Source organism: Oncorhynchus nerka, linkage group LG4, assembly GCF_034236695.1.
Source record: "Oncorhynchus nerka isolate Pitt River linkage group LG4, Oner_Uvic_2.0, whole genome shotgun sequence".
NCBI classification, from domain to species: domain Eukaryota; kingdom Metazoa; phylum Chordata; class Actinopteri; order Salmoniformes; family Salmonidae; genus Oncorhynchus; species Oncorhynchus nerka.
The window spans coordinates 61,752,088-61,768,438 of record NC_088399.1 but is presented as its reverse complement, the minus strand read 5'-3'; the positions used below and the strand labels follow the sequence as shown (position 1 = coordinate 61,768,438).

At 44.7% G+C, this 16,351-nt stretch overlaps 1 protein-coding gene across 1 annotated transcript; it reads left to right on the top strand.

Annotated features, from left to right (window-relative positions):
- The first annotated feature begins 2,073 nt into the window (after positions 1-2,073).
- LOC135571521 (uncharacterized) lies at positions 2,074-7,422 on the top strand. Its single transcript, XM_065018120.1, has 16 exons — positions 2,074-2,262; positions 3,938-3,984; positions 4,249-4,388; positions 4,492-4,563; positions 4,647-4,730; positions 4,852-4,995; positions 5,085-5,165; positions 5,287-5,436; positions 5,549-5,598; positions 5,718-5,787; positions 5,873-5,959; positions 6,047-6,145; positions 6,265-6,345; positions 6,451-6,555; positions 6,991-7,103; positions 7,383-7,422. The coding sequence occupies exons 2-16, from the start codon at positions 3,957-3,959 to the stop codon at positions 7,420-7,422; spliced, it is 1,344 nt and encodes a 447-aa protein (XP_064874192.1). The 5' UTR covers positions 2,074-2,262; positions 3,938-3,956.
- Positions 7,423-16,351: the final 8,929 nt, after the last annotated feature.

The window sequence follows — 16,351 nt, the reverse complement described above, 5'->3', positions numbered from 1 at the left end:
ATGGGTCATAAAATGTGATCTAACCTTCATCTAGGTCACAACATAGACAAACAAAGTCTGCTTAAACTAATAACACACAATTATACGTTTTCATATCTTTATTGAAAACACTGTGTAAACATTCACAGGGCAGGGTGGGAAAAGTATGTGAACCCTTGGATTTAATAACTGGTTGACCCTCCTTTGGCAGCAATAACCTCAACCAAACATTTTCTGTAGTTGTGGATCAGATCGGCACAACTGTCAGGAAGAATGTTGGATCATTCCTCTTTACAAAACTATTTCAGTTCAGCAATATTCTTGGGATGTCTGCTGTTAACTGCTCTCTTGAGGTCATGCCACAGCATCTCAATCGGGTTGAGGTCAGGATTCTGACTGGGCCACTCCAGAAGGCGTTTTTTCTTCTGTTGTTGATTTACTTCTGTGTTTTGGGTCGTTGTCCTGTTGCATCACCCATCTTCTGTTGAGCTTCAATTGGCGGACAGATAGCCTAACATTCTCCTGCAAAATGTCTTGATAAACTTGGGAATTTATTTTTCCCTCGATGATAGCAAGCTGTCCAGGACCTGAAGCAGCAAAACAACACCAATCCACAATGCTCCATCCACCATACTTTACAGTTGGTATGAGGTTTTGATGTTGCTGTGCTGTGCCTTTTTTTTCTCCACACATGGTGTTGTGTGTTCTTCCAAACAACCCAACTGTAGTTTCATCTGTCTTCAGAATATTTTGCCAGTAGCGCTGTGGAACATGTAGGTGCACTTTTGCAAACTTCAGACGTGCAGCAAAGTTTTTTTTGGACAGCAGTGGCTTCTTCCGTGGTGTCCTCACATGAACACCATTGTTGTTTAGTGTTTTACATATCGTAGAGATGTCAGCAGCAAACTCTTGCACTACTGTATGCTTCAGTTATATGTTGTATTGCTCAACATGTGGAAATGTTGTCACTCATTGTCTTTCATGTTGTGATTCACAGATACACGATTTGAACACTGCGACTGGTATAATGGCGTCAAGGGACATAACACTGAGACCCCTGGACATGGGTGGGGGAATATTTGTGTGACGACGTACAATGGGGGCAGAAGCTCACCAGCACCCCATCTTATATGTCCAACCACCCCTGAACGTCAGACTGTATTGAAGTACCTCCAGGGGTATAAAGTACTTAAGTAAAAATACTTTAAAGTACTACTTAAGTTGTTTTTGGGGGTATCTGTACTTTACTATTTATAGTTTTGACAATTTTTACTTTAACTTCACTACATTTCCAAGGAAAATAATGTTTCAGACATCTGTGGCATTGTGTTGTGACAAAACTGCACATTTTAGTGGCCTTTTTGTCCCCAGCAAAAGGTGCACCTGTGTAATGATCATGCTGTTTAATCAGCTTCTTTATATAGTGCACCTTTCAATGTGGATGGATTATCTTGGCAATGGAGAAATGCTCACTAAAAAACTTTTGAGGCGTATAGAACATTTCCGGGATCTTTAATTTCAGCTCATGAAACATGGGACAAACCTTTTACATGTTGCGTTTTTTGTTCAGTATAGTTTTTTAAATTACAAATATAGCGGTATACAGTCCTCCAGATATCTGTTGACAAGGACATACATCACTGTGTATTTGTTCCTCTGTACATACAAAAATGGCCAAACATTTTTTTTCCATGTTATCATTTTCCATTGTTACTAACTTGTACTGGTTAAAAGTATGATTAAAGAAGAAGAAAAATACGTGTACGTTTTGCAAACCATGTTTAGTACATCTAAAAGAGACAATGAGAAAAAATGTATGGTTCAACAATAATTTTAGCATTGATTGCACTTATGATACAGTACTTTACAGCTTTGATTGGTCACAGAATATATGACATGAAGGGGTGATGTAATTATCTGAATTACTGTAGATTTAAATAGTTTAGTTAATCAAAAGTGAGGTATGGTTATAAGTCCAATGGGTGTTGTTCATATACCACTCTGACTCTAAATCAATATATTAGATACATAGTATATTACCCTGTTTTTATCTTTTGGAACAATGGCAATTAAGTTGATTAAAATGATGTAGAATAGATAGATGGGCTACCACTGGTGTCACAGGCATCCACAGGTCTTGACCACCATGTTGCGATGCTTCTTTAGGATCACGTTGTTGTTGTCATCGTAGAAGAGTACAGAGATGGGACTGAGCTTGGTGGGTGCGCAGCACGCTTTGGGAACCTCATCCGGCTTCAGAAGGTGAACCTGCCATTGAAAACGGTAAATCAGACTCATTCATACATGCACTTTCATATAGTCAATGATAATATCCTGTTATAAAAGAGATATGGGTTATTTAAGCAATAAGGCCTAGGGAAGAGTGGTATATTGCCCATAAACCACAAACCTCTAAAGTGCCTTATTGCTATTAGAACACCTCATTCAAGGGTTTTTCTGTATTTTGACTATATACATTGTACACCACAAAACTATGAAATAACACATCTAGAATCATGTGGTAACCAAAAAAGTGTTATATCAAAACTTATTTTATATTTGAGATTCTTCAAATAGTTGAGATAATGCCAAGAGTGTGCAAAGCTGTCATCAAGGCAAAGGGTGGCTACTTTAAAGAATCTAAAATATATTTTGATTTGTTTACTACCACTTTTTTGGTTACTACATGATTCCATGTGTTATTTCATTGTCTTGATGTCTTCACTATTTTTCTTCAATGTAGAAAATAGTAAAAATAAAGAAAACCCATTGAATGAGTAGGTGTTCTAAAACTTTTGACCAGTAGTGTAGATCCTTCAGTGCTTTCTTCCGTGGGCTGCGGCCCCACTTGTCTGAATTTGGTCAATAAGTCCTCCATAAGACTTTGTAGCCTACTGTGGCAAAGACTAGGCTTTCAGGAGTTAAACAACACAAGAAAAAAAATCACGTTGTTTGTCTCATTCTACCAACCTAGCTAGTGACATTATAAAACACAATATTGGGTATTTGTATTTTATATTATACCAACGATATAGAAAAGCATCTGGTGGCAAAATATCAAAAATATAGTGTGTGCGCCAATAAAATTATGATTTAATTCAAGGTTTACAAATATGCCCACTATATAGAACATTCTGTCAGAAAACAAGTCTAAGCCCAATGTCTCTGCCATATATGGTTGAAAAGTTACCGACGATTTACTCTTGAGAATTTAACCCCACAACACCAAATATGGAGCACATACAACCAAGTGCGGTGCAGTCTAAACTAGCAATGGTCACAGCAAATTATCGTTATTTTTTCATCAACACTGTCAAGTACAAGTATATTAATGTTATAATATTGTAGAGAACAAGCTACTGATTAATTATATGTCATTTTTAATGACACCAGGCAAAGAAAAGGACGTCCGGACATGAATTTCGTAGCTCCCTCTTGAATTGACCATTTTTCTCTCAACATTCATCAGAGGCTTTTATCCAAAGCGAGTTACAATAAAACCTGCTGTCGTTTATGTATGGGTGGTGACGGGAATCGAACCCACTACCCTGGCGTTGCAAGCGTCATGCTCTATCAACTGAACTACGAAGGAGCACGTCAATAGAATGTTGACAAGCAATTTTAACAGATTCTAATGTAAATGGAATCATATAATTCCAAACTAATTTCTATGGCAACACAGTTGTCCATTTTGTAAACAATCATTTTCGAACGTGTGTTGCCAAGATACATCTAACCGACGTTCTATTGAACGTTTTCTGTGCGAAAACAACAACTTGTGTTTGCTGCTGACAACAAACTGGATTGATTTTTCAGACCTGAGAACAATCGACTGGAAAATGCCTGGGTGCTTTTCAAAACTGGCGGAGAGAATGCGTGGACGTCTGCGGCCTACTGCGTCGACAGGTTGTTCAAACTCATTTGTGACTTGTTTTTCTTGTCTTTTTCTGTTTTGCAGGGTTCGTGATCGTCGACAGATGGACAGTGACAGCGACTTCGAAGAGGGTATGTGGAGTTTAAAACTCTTTTTTTTAACTTCATTTAACAATGTCATTATAATTTGCGAAATGTTGTGTATTTTTATCGTTCAGACTTGGCAAAAATGCTTGTGCCAGAGATGTTATAGCTAGCTAGCTTGCTAGCTAACTTTCACTTTAGTAACTGTTGCTAAGCGATCTACTTTTGCTACCTAGCTAGCTAGTATTAGCAATCTTGATACGTTTTGTCCTAACAATAAATTATTTTATATTCCAATGTTCCTAATTTTAGAAACAACTGTCCTGGATGAGGTCCAGTTGGATGTGCCATTGGATGATGTGCCAGATGTTCCACAGCTGCCAGTCCTCCTTGATGTCCAGAATGCTGCTATCATCCTTGAGGATGTGCCAGATGTGCAGACTATCTTTGAGGTACAATTTTCAGAAAGTTTGTGTTTTATGTTTGAAAAATATCCCAGATATTCAAATTGTGTCTCTGACATTAAACACATCTCTTGTCTGCTTTCTGCTTTAGGAGGCCACTGGCAATTGGCAGTTAATTCTGATTAGGTTCAGCCCCCTGTACTGTGGGCCTGTTGTGATCAGGGTAAGAGACCCCCCCCCACACACACACACACATCACTGTTACAGTGTTTACTGTTTCCAACATGAATGTATTGTAATGTGCAGAACAATGACGGTCCGGTGGTTATAGCTTGGAGAACTTTCCAGTTCATCAGCCCCATCATCACCTACATGCGTGGGGGATCCCAGGTTTATGTCTTTGTAACTTCCCAATCCTACATTGTCAGTCATTTTATCTTGATGGAAATGTGTCACAGCAATTGCTGAAGTGGTTTTGTTGATCTTGTCTTGTTGTTTATCTCAAGAGCAGGTGGTGGTGAGGATGCACCACGTGAGTAGGGTGAGAGGCCTGGAGACTCAACTGGTGTGGGCCATCTCCAAGGAGACAGCCAGGCTTAGTCCAGAGGGCATCCCCTACTGTGCCACCAAAGTGCAGTCCATCACTTGGATCCAGGTAAGACGGAAATAATACTGAAATAGTATTAGATTAGGCTTTTCTTCACTTATTCCATTTGGCCTTAACATGTATTCTCTCTCTGTCAGCGTGTGGCTGGCAGGGTGACCCACTATGCGTCTCACCTCCGCCACGAGACGTCTGTGGACGTGACGCTTGGCTGCTACCAGGTAAATAAACAATTTCCTTTGTATATAGACTAGACATTACTGGGCATTTTTACATTAGATTTGGTGTGTTTTCTAATAGTGTGTGTGCGGTAAACAGGTGTGTTGTGTGTGTTTTGAGCAGCAGACTGATGTCTCAGTGGTGTACACCACTCTCCACATGGGGCTGGACGGGCTTCTCTCCTCTTCAGCGTGGTCGGAGGCTGCCTCCTTCTCTACGCCCACCACTCAGCACTTCACTGACCCAGAGCCTGAGGGCCACAACTGCTATGAGGTCAGACGTTACACACACATACTATTGACTAGGAGCATTAAGATCCTTCCATTGACCGATTGTTTGTTATGTCATTGGTCACTGATTTTGAATGCTTGTTTTGTTGTCGTAGGGCTGGGAGGAGGACCTGCTGCCTGAGGAGAGGGAGGTTCCTCTGCTAAAGTGAGTTCCTCTAAATGTCTGTGGTCTGGGCTTGTCAGATGCAGAAGGATAGTGGTCATAATGCTGTTATCCCCCATTGACTCTAATGGTTGACATGCTCCATTCCCTCCCTTCCACAGCCTCTACCTTACCACCAAGAGAGTGGAGGACATCGCCCTGAGGCTCATCTCCCTGCGCCAGGCCTTCACTGTGAGTGGACCCACTTTTCTTTTTCTCTCTGTGACTTCTTGTTCTGTCTCCTAGAGGAAGATGTCTCACCCTAACTCTTCCCTAGACCCTGCTTGGTTCCACCCTGAGCAGGAACCATCTGTTTGTGGCGGGAAAGGTCCTCCTGGGCGCACTGGTTCAGGCCAACCACATGGTAACTAATTCTCTTTCAAGGGAAAGAGAGTGTCCCTGAGGGGAAATGTGTTCTGTTCACTAAAAGATGCTCTTTTCTTTGTCATAGGACGAGGCCAAGTTCATAAGTACCTATAACGACTTTGTGGACTACCTGAGTGACCCCTCCAAGCGGAATGACATTGAGAGGGAGCTGGCTGAGGCAAAGGTGAGTTCATTAACTCTCAAGTCTCACTGAGTTCTTCCACATGCATGTATTTTATACATCACAGTAGCTGATCTATAAAAATCATTCCTATTTTCTCCAAACATGTTTTCTTGTCCTAGATCCATCATATGAACATGATAGATGTCCTCTTTGAGCTGGTGCTGTTTGGGATGATGACAGCTCAGAAGTCCCTGATGGTGGTAAGTAGCATCTCACTGGAACATGTTTTGATATCTGTCTATTAGCAGTTTCACTTAAATTCCCCTCTCTTCTCTCTCCTTTTTCTCCTCCTTTGTTTCCTTTAGCATCCTGGTGGGTTCGTGGAGCGTCTGTACGCTCTCCTGTACTCCTTCCTGCCCACTGCTGCCAACATGGAGCCAGAGGCTGACAGATACCTGCTGCAGCTCAGTGTAAGAGTCTAGGTTACTTCATATTTTACTTCCTTTTCACTTCCTTATTCATGGTTTACAGGGTTTCAATGCCATTTTAGGGGGAGTATTTCTGATTGTCTCTCTCCTCTTGATAAGCTAGTAACTCAGAGCCATTTTCTATGTGTTGTGTGGTGTTCTCTTCAGGGCGGGCTGATGGCTCTGCTAGATGACATGTTTGGCCAGCAGCTGGCCTGGTACTTTAACCCAGAGTCTCTGGTCACTGAGCTCTCCAGCCTCCTGGAGTACCACTTGGAGAACCTCATGGCCAGCATGTAGTCCTACTGCAGGGACCATACTCCTTTCTCCTTCTCTCTCTCTTTTGAAGGAATTGAGGACTTTAAGTGCTTTGTTGAACCCGGATTAGTTTTTAACACCCATTAATTGAATGTATTCTCTTGTTTTCTCTCCCCACAGGATTCTTGTGACACTTTGCCACCCAACAGGGATCTAGACACCAATGCACTATATTACTTTACACTGATTTTTACATTTTTAAATAAAATAAGTTGTAGTTCAAAAACATTTTGGTTTCCGTCTTTTCATTTATTTCATTTCATGACCTTTTCCTAGAGTTATAATATTGATATTAGATTATTACATGAACAATGATGCTTTATTTGAATATGGAAATAAAAACAATGTTTTGTTGATTTACAGATACTACAGGCCCACACTTTATATGGTTTTGTACTGTGGTTTGTGATACTGTACTATTTAAAAACATGTAGGACTACATACACTGAGTGCACAAAACATTAGGAACATTTCCTAATATTGAGTTGCACACCCCTTTTCCCTGAGAACAGCCTCAATTCGTCGGGGCATGGACTCTACAAGCTGCCCTAAGCGTTCCACAAGGATGCTGGCCCATGTTGTGTCAAGTTGGCTGGACGTCCTTTGGGTGGTGGACCATTCTTGACACACATGGGAAACTGTTGAGCATGAAAAAAACAGCAGTGTTGCAGTTCTTGACACACTTAACCCGGTGCGCCTGGCACATACTACCATACCCCGTTCAAAGGCAGTTAAATCTTTTGTCTTGCCGATTCACCCTCTGAATGACACACACAATCCATGTCTCAATTCTCTCAAGGTTTTAAAATCTTTCTTTAATTCCCCTTCATCTACATCGATTGAAGTAGATTTAACAAGTGACATCAATAAGGGATCATAGCTTTCACTTGGTCAGTCTATGTCATGGAAAGAGCAGGTGTCCTCAATGTTTTGTATTATCAGTGTGTGTAGTAACCTGGTACAGTATAAAGTATACCACTAGAGGGGATAATTGCTTCAGTCTTGAAAGTTACTTCTCACTATCCCTACTCTACATTAACAGTCTGCCATTGTAGACTGAGGTAACTTGGGTATCTTAGTTTTTTATGTTTGCCATTAATGTCTGAACCATTTACCATCTTTCCCACTGAAACCAGTAATGTTAGCGTTCATGGAAGAGAGGGTGTAGTAGTGTATACTGACCACTAGTTGGATCATAGTGTGGGTGGTGGAGTTCATGCAGGAACCCAGAGGGTAGAGGCATTCTCCATCACAGTAGAAGGCAGAGTAACCCGTAGGAGCCGATACTCAGTTCAAACGGAGAGAAATACCATAGAAATCGAATGACAAGATTAGATGAATGACGAGAATAGACTCTTAGTCAGCCCTTCTCCTTGTTCGGGCGGCGTTCAGCGATCGACGTCACCGGCTTTCTAGCCATCGCCGTTCCATTATTCGTATATCCACTTGTTTTGTCTTGTTTCCATACAGACCTGGTTTTCATTTCCCCAATTAAGCTACTTGTATTTAACCCTCTGATTTCCATCAACTATAATAAAGTGCGCCTGTTTATTATAATCTGCTCTCCTGCACTTTGCCTCCAATACACCTTCCTGACACATTCTATGAGAAATACATGATAAAGAATGCAAAGAACATACTCTACAATGCACATCCTACACATGCCTTGCTTCCCTAAAAATACTGTGTGTTACAGCAAATAAGGTGGTACAATGTTAGCTCCTGATTATCTATTCAGTACAATGAGTAGTTAAGAGAGATAGAATCTCACCTTCCAGCCTTGTTCACTGAATCTCACAGATAATTCATGTCTCTTACAAGCCTGACGCCCACTGTTGACATGGCTGTGATCTGAAAGGGACCAAAAAGTATGTTATGAACCAGGAAAGACTCATGTACACTTTGGATGCATTGGATTTCAAATTAAATGTAAACGCAATTTAAGTAATTTTGTAATTGAGATGAACTATCCCTGTGTATAAACAAGTTTGAGGTTAACATTTTGTGTAATTCCAAGTTTTATAGGGTGAAAATGCAAGCTTGTGTAAGGTAGTAACACAAACTGTCCGCATTAGGGAAATTTGCGCAATTTACAATTTACTATGTCAAAAAAAATCAACATGGCAATTTAAGATGATTGTATTTGTTGCTTACTCAAGGTATTACCAGAAGTACATATATTTCAAGGGACATAACACTGAGACCCCCTGAACATGGGTGGAGGAATATTTGTGTAACAACCTAAAACAGGGCCAGAAGCTCACCAGCAGTCTCTCCAACCACCCCTGAACGTCAGTCATTTAACCATTTAGAGAGTTGAACAAATGCTTGGCACTCTAGACTAGAGCCTCCATAGTCTGTGCAGCAACCTGAACGTTTCACGTGCCTACCTTTAAGTTTCTCTCAGTGCAGTCCATTGTACTGGCCTGTGTGATGTGTAGTAGTTTGATGCATCTTATTACTTTGTTTGTTTGTCACCCGAAAATTCAGTCTCAGCCAATGATTGTTAATATCCTCCATTCCTTACCTGACCCTTACAGACGCAGATGCCGGATCCGAAGACATTCAAGCAGCACTTTGAGAGCAAGCATCCCAAGTCCCCAATGCCACCAGAGCTGGTTGATGTTGAGGCTTAAAACGATCACACACACAACGGACCTACAGTTGGGGTAAGATGCTCACATCATTCAGACTTGCAGTGTACATGTCAGCAGCAAGCTTTTGCCCTACTGTATGCTTCAGTTATATGTTGTATGGCTCAATATGTGGAAATGTTGTCACTCATCGTCTTTCATGTTGTGATCCACAGATACACGATTTGAACACTGCGACTGGTATAATGGCGTCAAGGGACATAACACTGAGACCCCTGGACATGGGTGGGGGAATATTTGTGTGATGACCTACAATGGGGGCAGAAGCTCACCAGCACCCCATCTTATATGTCCAACCACCCCTGAACGTCAGACTGTATTGAAGCAACCATCTTACTTCTATGAGCCCACTACGTACATCCTGTAACGGCTTTCTAATGGTGAAGGAGAGTCGGACCAAACTGCAGCGTGTCTATTGCGATTCATCTTTAATAAACAAACGTAACACACAACAAAACACTAACACTACAAAACAATAAACGTAAGGAAAACCCGAAAACAGCCTATACAAGTGTCTACTAACCTCTAACAAGGACATCAAGACACACAGGACAATCACCCACAATACAACCAAAGAATATGGCTGCCTAAATATGGTTCCCAATCAGAGACAACGGTAAACACCTGCCTCTGATTGAGAACCACTTCAGACAGCCATAGACTCTCCTAGAACACCCCACTAAGCTACAATCCCACTATACACACATACCAAAATCCCAAGACAAAACACACCACAATACAAAAACTCTATGCCACACCCTGGCCTGACCCAATACATGAAGAAAACACAAAATACTTAGACCAGGGCGTGACAGAACCCCCCCCTAAGGTGCGGACTCCCGAACGCACCTCAAAACAAATAGGGAGGGTCCGGGTGGGCGTCTGTCCATGGTGGCGGTTCCGGCGCGGGACGTGGACCCCACTCAATTACTGTCTTAGTCCCTCTTCCTCGCGTCCCTGGATAGTCCACCCTCGCCGCCGACCATGGCCTAGTAGTCCTCACCCAGAACCCCACTGGACTGAGGAGCAGATCGGGACTGAAGGACAGCTCGGGACTGAGGGGAAGCTCGAGAGTGAGAGAAAGCTCAGGAGTGAGAGAAAGCTCAGGAGTGAGTGAGAGAAAGCTCAGGAGTGAGAGAAAGCTCAGGAGTGAGAGAAAGCTCAGGCAGGTAGATGAATCTACCAGATCCTGGCTGGCTGGTGGTTCCGGCAGATCCTGGCTGACTGGCGGATCCTGGCAGATCCTGGCTGACTGGCGGATCCTGGCTGACTGGCGGATCCTGGCTGATCCTGGCTGACTAGCGGATCTGGCAGATCCTGGCTGACTGGCAGATCCTGGCAGATCCTGGCTGACTGGCGGATCCTGGCTGACTGGCGGATCCTGGCTGACTGGCAGATCTGGCAGATCCTGGCTGACTAGCGGATCTGGCAGATCCTGGCTGACTGGCACTTCTGGCGGATCCTGGCAGACTGGCGGATCCTTGCTGACTGGCGGATCCTGGCACACTGGCGGATCCTGGCTGAATGGCGGATCTAACTGATCCTGGCAGACTGGCAGATCCTGGCAGACTGGCGGCACTGGTGGCGCTGGGCAGACTGGCGGCGCTGGGCAGACTGGCGGCACTGGCGGCGCTGGGCAGACGGGTGGCTCAGACGGCGCATGGGCAGACTGGCGACGCTGGGCAGACTGGCGACGCTGGGCAGACTGGGAGCACTGGCGGCGCTGGGCAGACTGGGAGCACTGGCGGCGCTGGGCAGACTGGCGACGCTGGGCAGACTGGCGGTGCTGGGCAGACTGGTAGCTCTGGATGCTTCATGCAGGCTGACAGCTCTGGCTGCGCTGAACAGAGGAGTACTGGTGCCTCTGGAATGAGGGGCTCTGGCGCCTCTGGCATGAGGGGCGGTAGCTCTGACAGCGCCAGACAGGCGGGAAGCTCCGGCAGCGGCGCCGGACAGGCGGGAGGCTCCGGCAGCGGCGCCGGACAGGCGGGACGCTCCGGCAGCGGCGCCGGACAGGCGGGAGGCTCCGGCAGCGGCGCCGGACAGGCGGGAGGCTCCGGCAGCGGCGCCGGACAGGCGGGAGGCTCCGGCAGCGGCGCCGGACAGGCGGGAGGCTCCGGCAGCGGCGCCGGACAGGCGGGAGGCTCCGGCAGCGCTGGACAGGTGGGACACACTGTAGGCCTGATGCGTGGTGCTGGCACTGGTGGTAATGAACCGAGGACACGCACAGGAAGCCTGGTGCGGGGAGCTGCTACCGGAGGGCTGGGGTGTGGAGGTGGTACTGGATAGACCGGACCGTGCAGGCGCACTGGAGCTCTTGAGCACCGAGCCTGCCCAACCTTACCTGGCTCGATGCCCACTCTAGCCCGGCCGATACGAGGAGCTGGAATATACCGCACCGGGCTATGCACCTGCACTGGGGACACCGTGCGCACCACTGCATAACAAGGTGCCTGCCCGGTCTCTCTAACCCCCCGGTAACCACAGGAAGTTAGCGTAGGTCTCCTACCTAGCGTAGCCATACTCCCTGTGAGCCCCCCCCAAAGAAATTTTTGGGGCTGATTCTCAGGCTTCCTTGCCAACCGTGTTCCCTCGTATCGCCGGCTCCTCACTCCGGCTGCCTCTGCTCTCCTAAGTGCCTCCACCTGTTCCCATGGAAGGCGATCCCTTCCCGCCAGGATCTCCTCCCATGTGTAGCAACCCTTGCCATCCAATATATCGTCCCATGTCCAATCCTCATTGTGCCGCTGTTGCTGCCTTTGTTGTTTCTCCTGTGGCTCCTGCCTGTTGACACGCTGCTTGGTCCGTTTGTGGTGGGTGATTCTGTAACGGCTTTCTAATGGTGAAGGAGAGTCGGACCAAACTGCAGCGTGTCTATTACGATTCATCTTTAATAAACAAACGTAACACACGACAAAACACTAACACTACAAAACAATAAACGAAACGAAAACCGAAAACAGCCTATACAAGTGTCTACTAACCTCTAACAAGGACATCAAGACACACAGGACAATCACCCACAATACAACCAAAGAATATGGCTGCCTAAATATGGTTCCCAATCAGAGACAACGGTAAACACCTGCCTCTGATTGAGAACCACTTCAGACAGCCATAGACTCTCCTAGAACACCCCACTAAGCTACAATCCCACTATACACACATACCAAAATCCCAAGACAAAACACACCACAATACAAAAACTCTATGCCACACCCTGGCCTGACCCAATACATGAAGAAAACACAAAATACTTAGACCAGGGCGTGACACATCCCATATTCCTATGCTGCTCCCTTCACTTAATTCCTCTTTCAATAACATCTAGACTAATTTACAAGTCTACAAGTTTCATGACTTTTTTTGCTACTTTTTCTCATCTGTATACTGCTGTCCTACGTTTGCCCCCAACTCTTTTCTATACCTCCTCCCATGCACTCTTGTTCAGATGTTCTTGATCATTTCTGCTTTCTTTGAGGAGGGTGTCATGGATTTGATGTAAGGTCAAGACCGTGCCTGGTTCTGCCTATATAAAGACCCTGGTCGAAACGAGGCCAAATCCTGTAGTAGTTTTGGTCTGTATGCAAAGATCACTTTTGATAATCCATGTTGTAACAATTTTTGTTGTTGCTTTTTACCATTTCCAATAAATTTTGCGATTATATATGGAAGCATTCCACTGCCTATTTGATCCATTCTGAAGGAAAGCAGTGAGTAAGTTTTGTTTGTATGTGTGTTGAGGTTATGTATGCCTTGTAATCCTACCAGAAAATCGGGACTTCCGAATGCAAGTTAAACGCAATTCCATCTATACGGATACCAGACAAATGCATTTTCAATATACTGTAGCTGAATAGGGATGACACCGTCTATGGATTTCACATTACTGGATGAGCGCACAGCCAAGCCTGGTAGGGCATAGGCCCACCCACTGGGGAGCCAGGCCCAGCCAATCAGTTCGTTTTTATTTATGAAAGAAAGAAATACTCTTCAGCTGCCCGGGTGGCTGGTCTCAGATGATCCCACAGGTGAAGAAGCCAGATGTGGAGGGCAAGCGTGGTTGAGGCCGGTTGGAAGTACTGCCAAATTCTCTAAAATGACGGGGGTGACTTATGGTAGAGAAGTGGACATTCCTGCAGTCCGCATACCAATTGCACAATCCCTCAGAACTTCAGACATCTGGTGACAAAACTGCACATTTTAGTGCCCTTTTGTCCCCAGCAAAAGGTGCACCTTTGTAATGATCATGCTTCTTGATATGGGGCACTTGTCGGGTGGATGGATTATCTTGGCAAAGGAGAAATTCTCACTAACAGGGATGTAAACAAATGAGACAAATTAGCTTTTTGTGCGTATGGAAAATTTCTGGGATTTTTTATTTCAACTCATGAAACACGGGAACAACATTTTTTTTTTTTTTCAGTATATAGTCCTCCAGAAAAATGTTGACAAGGACTTACATCACTGTGTATTCGTTCCTCTGCACATACAAAAATGGCCAAACATGTTTTTTCCATTTTCAATTGCTACTACTGCTCTTCTCTGTATCACGGAGGCCCTCCGCACTGCTAAAGCTAACTCTCTCTCCTCTGCTCTCATCCTTCTAGACCTATCGGCTGCCTTCGATACTGTGAACCATCAGATCCTCCTCTCCACCCTCTCCGAGTTGGGCATCTCTGGCGCGGCCCACGCTTGGATTGCGTCCTACCTGACAGGTCGCTCCTACCAGGTGGCGTGGCGAGAATCTGTCTCCTCACCACGCGCTCTCACCACTGGCGTCCCCCAGGGCTCTGTTCTAGGCCCTCTCCTATTCTCGCTATACACCAAGTCACTTGGCTCTGTCATAACCTCACATGGTCTCTCCTATCATTGCTATGCAGACGACACATAATTAATCTTCTCCTTTCCCCCTTCTGATGACCAGGTGGCGAATCGCATCTCTGCATGTCTGGCAGACATATCAGTGTGGATGACGGATCACCACCTCAAGCTGAACCTCGGCAAGACGGAGCTGCTCTTCCTCCCGGGGAAGGACTGCCCATTCCATGATCTCGCCATCACGGTTGACAACTCCATTGTGTCCTCCCCCAGAGCGCTAAGAACCTTGGCGTGATCCTGGACAACACCCTGTCGTTCTCAACTAACATCAAGGCGGTGGCCCGTTCTTGTAGGTTCATGCTCTACAACATCCGCAGAGTACGACCCTGCCTCACACAGGAAGCAGCGCAGGTCCTAATCCAGGCACTTGTCATCTCCCGTCTGGATTACTGCAACTCGCTGTTGGCTGGGCTCCCTGCCTGTGCCATTAAACCCCTACAACTCATCCAGAACGCCGCAGCCCGTCTGGTGTTCAACCTTCCCAAGTTCTCTCACGTCACCCCGCTCCTCCGCTCTCTCCAATAGATTCCAGTTGAAGCTCGCATCCGCTACAAGACCATGGTGCTTGCCTACGGAGCTGTGAGGGGAACGGCACCTCAGTACCTCCAGGCTCTGATCAGGCCCTACACCCAAACAAGGGCACTGCGTTCATCCACCTCTGGCCTGCTCGCCTCCCTACCACTGAGGAAGTACAGTTCCCGCGCAGCCCAGTCAAAACTGTTCGCTGCTCTGGCCCCCCAATGGTGGAACAAACTCCCTCACGACGCCAGGACAGCGGAGTCAATCACCACCTTCCGGAGACACCTGAAACCCCACCTCTTTCAGGAATACCTAGGATAGGATAAAGTAATCCTTCTCACCCCCCCTTAAAAGATTTAGATGCACTATTGTAAAGTGGCTGTTCCACTGGATGTCTTAAGGTGAACGCACCAATTTGTAAGTCGCTCTGGATAAGAGCGTCTGCTAAATGACTTAAATGTAAAATGTAAATGTACTAATTTGTACTGGTTAAAAGTATGATTAAAGAATAAGAAAAAAATTGGATAAGTTTTGCAAAACAATGTTTAGTACATCTAAAAGAGACTGGGAAATTCATGGTTCAACAAGAAATTATAGCCATCAAAAGTGTCGAATTTTAACATGATCATTTATAATACAGTACTTTACAGCTTTGATTGATCACAGAATATATGACATGAAAGGGTGATACTTATTTGAGTTTAGTTAATCAAGAGGGAAGTATGGTTATTGTTCATATACCACTCTCGCACTCAAAATAAATATATTAGATACATAGTATATATCAGAATATTGACAGATTATTGCTATCAACTGCTGGTTGCAAGTTATATTACCCTGTTTTTATCTTTTGGAACAATGGCAATTAAGTTGATTAAAATAATGTAGAATAGATAGATGGGCTACCACTGGTGTCACAGGCATCCACAGGTCTTGACCACCATGTTGCGATGCTTCTTTAGGATCACGTTGTTGTTGTCATCGTAGAAGAGTACAGAGATGGGACTGAGCTTGGTGGGTGCGCAGCATGCTTTGGGAACCTCATCCGGCTTCAGAAGGTGAACCTGCCATTGAAAACGGTAAATCAGACTCATTCATACATGCACTTTCATATAGTCAATGATAATATCCTGTTATAAAAGAGATATGGGTTATTTAAGCAATACGGCCTAAGGAAGAGTGGTATATTGGCCATAAACCACAAACCTCTAAAGTGCCTTATTGCTATTAGAACACCTCATTCAAGGGTTTTTCTGTATTTCGACTTTATACATTGTACACTACAAAACTATGAAATAACACATCTAGAATCATGTGGTAACCAAAAAAGTGTTATATCAAAACTTATTTTATATTTGAGATTCTTCAAATAGTTGAGAATGCCAAGAGTGTGCAAAGCTGTCATCAAGGCAAAGGGTGGCTACTTT

Coding starts and splice junctions, on each gene's coding strand:
- LOC135571521 (XM_065018120.1), top strand. CDS start 3,957: ATGGACAGTGACAGCGACTTCGAAGAGG. Junction 4,389..4,491: donor ATGTGCAGACTATCTTTGAG/GTACAATTTTCA, acceptor TTTCTGCTTTAG/GAGGCCACTGGCAATTGGCA. Junction 5,599..5,717: donor AGGGAGGTTCCTCTGCTAAA/GTGAGTTCCTCT, acceptor TCCCTTCCACAG/CCTCTACCTTACCACCAAGA.